The sequence below is a fragment of the Typha angustifolia genome, chromosome 8, assembly GCF_048772165.1.
Source record: "Typha angustifolia cultivar Huaian chromosome 8, ASM4877216v1, whole genome shotgun sequence".
Classification (NCBI taxonomy): Eukaryota; Viridiplantae; Streptophyta; class Magnoliopsida; order Poales; family Typhaceae; genus Typha; species Typha angustifolia.
This window is the reverse complement of record NC_133246.1, coordinates 3144730-3148729: the sequence shown is the minus strand read 5'-3', so window position 1 is coordinate 3148729 and position 4000 is coordinate 3144730. Positions and strand designations below refer to the sequence as shown.

Genomic DNA, 4000 nt, shown 5'->3' with positions numbered 1-4000 from the left:
TTAAATTAGTCATAAACTTTAGCTTTTTTATTATAGAAAATTATAAATAACACCATATAAATTTTTAAATAGGCAAAATATCCTATATTATTTTCATTATGTTAAGTGCAAATTTAGCTAATAGGATTTTATTAACAAACTTTGGCCAAATATAGGTTGTTATTTGAAATCTTCTCTTATTATTATTATTATTAATTAAAAATAGAGAACAAGCTTGATGTATCTCTATCTTATGACAAAATGATATCTTTTCATTTTTAAAAGCTTGGGCTTTGTGTGACAAAATCCATAGAGCCAAGAATTGTTAATAAAGGACTGGGAAAGCCCAACTCAAACTTAATCTTGGTCCTAAACATGCACTAATCCACAACAATGCAAGGATTCTTAATGGGCCTCAAAAGTAATCCATGGCCTAATCTTTTAGGTCTATTGGAAAAATATATATATATATAGTTTGCCAGCTTAACCAACTATTAAAATTTCATCAGGTTAACTATGAAAAATAAAAATATCTCTTAATATTATCTGTATACATTTATTTTAGTCAAAGATGTACTTTATAAATTTACTAAGATTTTAATTTGTAGTTATCAGAAAGTACAAAGTTAAGAAACACAGTGAGTTTTGAATGGTATTCATACAAATATAAAATTTAAAAGAAACTTTAAAAAAGTATCTATGAGAAATAATTACAAAAAAATAACACATCTTTAAGATATACATGAGTTTGTTCTTAATTAATTATTTCTCATATCATTTTCTTATAATTAACATCAATTAGTGGTTACTTTGATTCATTTCTTGGCTTCTAATTTTCCCTCATCTAGTATAAAGAAAAAATTATTAGATTTTGAAATTGAAAAACTCTTTATAAAATAAAATTAGAACTTCATGGTTTATTTAAACTCATGGCTCAAATATTAAAACAATTATATCAACTTGAGATCTTACCTATAATCTATACAAGATTCTACCATATTTCTTGTGATTTTATCTGCTCTCTTTTGCTCTCTAATTTGACTGAAAGAGCTTGAGCTCAACCTGAATCAAAAAAAGAATTGGATCTGGGTAAGAATCCCTATACCAGAGGACATTGGTTGCATTTAGACAGTGATTGCCATACTTCAAGGACAGGATTGGTTCTTAATTTCTCTTAATGTTATCTTACTAGATTAAATATTTATGAGTGCTGTTAGATTAATTGTTATTATTTATTTATTTTATATTGCTCATATCAATTAAAACTGCTATACAAAAGTCAACAATTTAAATTTATTCATCACAATAAAAAATAATCCGAATAGGATTAGTTTTATTTTCCCAACACAATTTGACCACCAACTTCTCAACTACCACAATACCCAACTCCATCTAGTGCTTACAATGTAGCTCTTCAATAATTTTCCTTTCCCAAGTCTCAAGGTGTGAATTGAAACAAATAGCACACAAACATCTCGCCTTTCATAATTATAATAAAAATAGTAGTACACATATATATATATATATATATATTTTAATTATAAAAAAAAAAGGATCACAAACGCCTCAACTACTAACAGACTGTAGTAGGGCAGCTATTTCCTTAAAGACATGTAAACATATCATAACAATGCAAGAGACAAAATGAAGCAAACCATTTCCAAAACACAAATAGATTTCAACCTCAGCACTCAGGAGTGAGTGAATGATCCCTTTTGAAATCCTGGCAGTAGTCATAGACCATATGGTTTCTCTGAGCCCACTGCATCGCATTGTATTGCTGAGGGCTGAGGCCCGAGCCTGACGACGAAGCCGGCACCGGACGGCAGCTCGGCGGTGCGAATGCCGTGCAGCCGCCGATCATGAATCTCGTATACTTTGCGACGAACGGCTGGTACCGGTAGTCGGCCTTGTACCGGCCCCAATCGGTGGCCCAGGAGGATGCATCCCAGATGGATCCATAGACCCACATTGGCCTGTCTGGGAATATGGCCTCATTCTTCCTCTCATATCTTCTAATCGGTATATCATCTACATAGAATCTGCACACATTAATATAAGAATTAAGTTATTTATTAAAGTTTCATCAAGAGCCAAAACTTATTCAAATTCAGAGCCAAGATCATAAAGATTTTTTTGTTGGCATTTGTTTTGGACCACATCTCTGGCCTGAAATATATATATATACATATTCAGGATTCAAAATCGAAATAGAAATTTTGAATCATAAATTTCAACCCTATTAGATGTGAAGGCAAATTAGCACCAGAATTCTCATGCCTCTACAAGCCACATCAATCATTAATTAGGTGGAGTGACTATGACAATAGCATGTGCTAGAATTCCTAATAGTTGCCTTGAAAAGGAGGGAGTATATTAGTTAGATATAAGTCATGCATTTCTATAACAAACGCTAAGTGGGCCATGGACTTTACTTAAAAGTAAGATATGCTATAGTGTGCATCGTTAATTAGTTAATCATGTGGTTTTACTTTTGTTTTTAGTTATAATACATTTGTTTATTTTTTACTGATATCTGATGTGATAGAAATACTTACACAATTTCGTCGGGATTCCAAAGAATGGCATAGTGGTGGAAGTCTGCAGTGGGGTCAAACCAGAGGTGGAACCTCATCTCTCTTCCGATTATCCTTCCATCTCCACTCCCCCTAACATAAACATTAGTCTGCAATGTGTATGGCTCTCCAGGAATTGTCCCCAAGAACTCAATGTCTATCTCATCATGGAATCCTGGATGTGCTTCATTGTTGGATAGCTAGAAATCACCCCAATATCACCAAATTAATAAAACAAAAATTAATGTAAAATGAGAGAGAGAGAGAGAGGGTGAATAGGATAAGCTCTCTCACATAGAAAGCAGTGTTAACCCCAGCTGTGTACCCAGCCTGGACCTTTATTGAGGCAGCAAAGTATCCATTTCTATACGGGCGAGTCGATTTGAATCCACTTCCTACAAGGTGTTTGATGTTGGCCTCAGAGAGATTAGCAAGTGAGAAAAGAGTGTATAGAAGTAACTTAACACAAAGACAAACTCGTAGAACCTGAGTTCTTATCAAGCCAAATTGTTAAGGCTGACTGGTCTTGAGACAGAGACTGATGCTGAGGACCCCAAAGGTTATTGTAACCTCTGTAGAAGCTCATAGGCCTAAATCTAGTACTTGGGTAGTACCCAGGAGAAGGCTGGGCAATGGTGGAATGGAAGATGGAGATGGAGATGAGGGAGAGGAGGAGGAGAGGAAGGAGAGAAGCCATGGGAGGAGAGGAGCTGAGTTGCAGGAATGGGGGGGTGCTGCAATGTGCTATAAATAGCAAAAGGAGTGGGGTCCAAGCACAAGAAGGTGATAGGAAAGTAAGGGGAGGTTGATGGAAGTTGGAGATGAAGACAAGCTTAAGCCCAATGCTCCAGAAAACAACCTTGGTGGTAATAAACCAACATATCCCCGGATTTGCAGCAAGAATTACCAACAGTTTCCATCATTTCTTCAGGGATGTCAATCGAGTGGCCTAATTTTTGTTTGAGAGTGAATAATCAACTCTTCAACTAGAATGTGCTCTGCTTTGGTATATTATTCAAAAATATGGGGAAGTCTCAAATTACACCCCTTCTGCATTTTAGTGCTTTTTTTTTTCTTCTTCTCTTTGGTGTGTTCTTCTTTCTATCCTCATTTTTGCCTATAATTTCTCATATAATCAATCCTTAGAGAAAGTTTTTGATCTATCCTCACACTAACTAAATCTACTAAAATATTCTTTACTAACCGTGTTTTAGGGTAGAAAGATAGTTTTTAAGTTGCCAATGGGATAGTGATCATATCGTTAAATAGGCTTCTGCTGTATGTGCATTTATGGGTTTAAATTCCAACATCATAGGTTTAATTAAGAGGCTATTATGTCTTCACTTCTAGAAGTTATTTTAGAAGTTAAATAAAGAGGAAAAAAAGAAAAGCTAATCATATTTTGATAGTCTAAAAGATAAAGTCTAGGAAGAAAAGAAGCCAAT

General features: G+C 34.4%; 1 protein-coding gene across 1 annotated transcript; it reads right to left on the bottom strand.

Annotated features, from left to right (window-relative positions):
* Positions 1–1250: 1250 nt before the first annotated feature.
* On the bottom strand, positions 1251–3281 carry LOC140765220 (probable xyloglucan endotransglucosylase/hydrolase protein 32). Its single transcript, XM_073104193.1, has 4 exons — positions 3042–3281; positions 2850–2950; positions 2538–2755; positions 1251–2021 (listed from the first exon to the last, which is right to left on the bottom strand). Exons 1-4 carry the CDS (start codon positions 3250–3252, stop codon positions 1664–1666), a joined length of 888 nt encoding a protein of 295 aa, XP_072960294.1. The 5' UTR covers positions 3253–3281; the 3' UTR covers positions 1251–1663.
* Positions 3282–4000: the final 719 nt, after the last annotated feature.

Coding starts and splice junctions, on each gene's coding strand:
- LOC140765220 (XM_073104193.1), bottom strand. CDS start 3,252: ATGGCTTCTCTCCTTCCTCTCCTCCTCCTCTCCCTCATCTCCATCTCC. Junction 2,951..3,041: donor TTGGCTTGATAAGAACTCAG/GTTCTACGAGTT, acceptor AACACCTTGTAG/GAAGTGGATTCAAATCGACT. Junction 2,756..2,849: donor GGGTTAACACTGCTTTCTAT/GTGAGAGAGCTT, acceptor GGTGATTTCTAG/CTATCCAACAATGAAGCACA.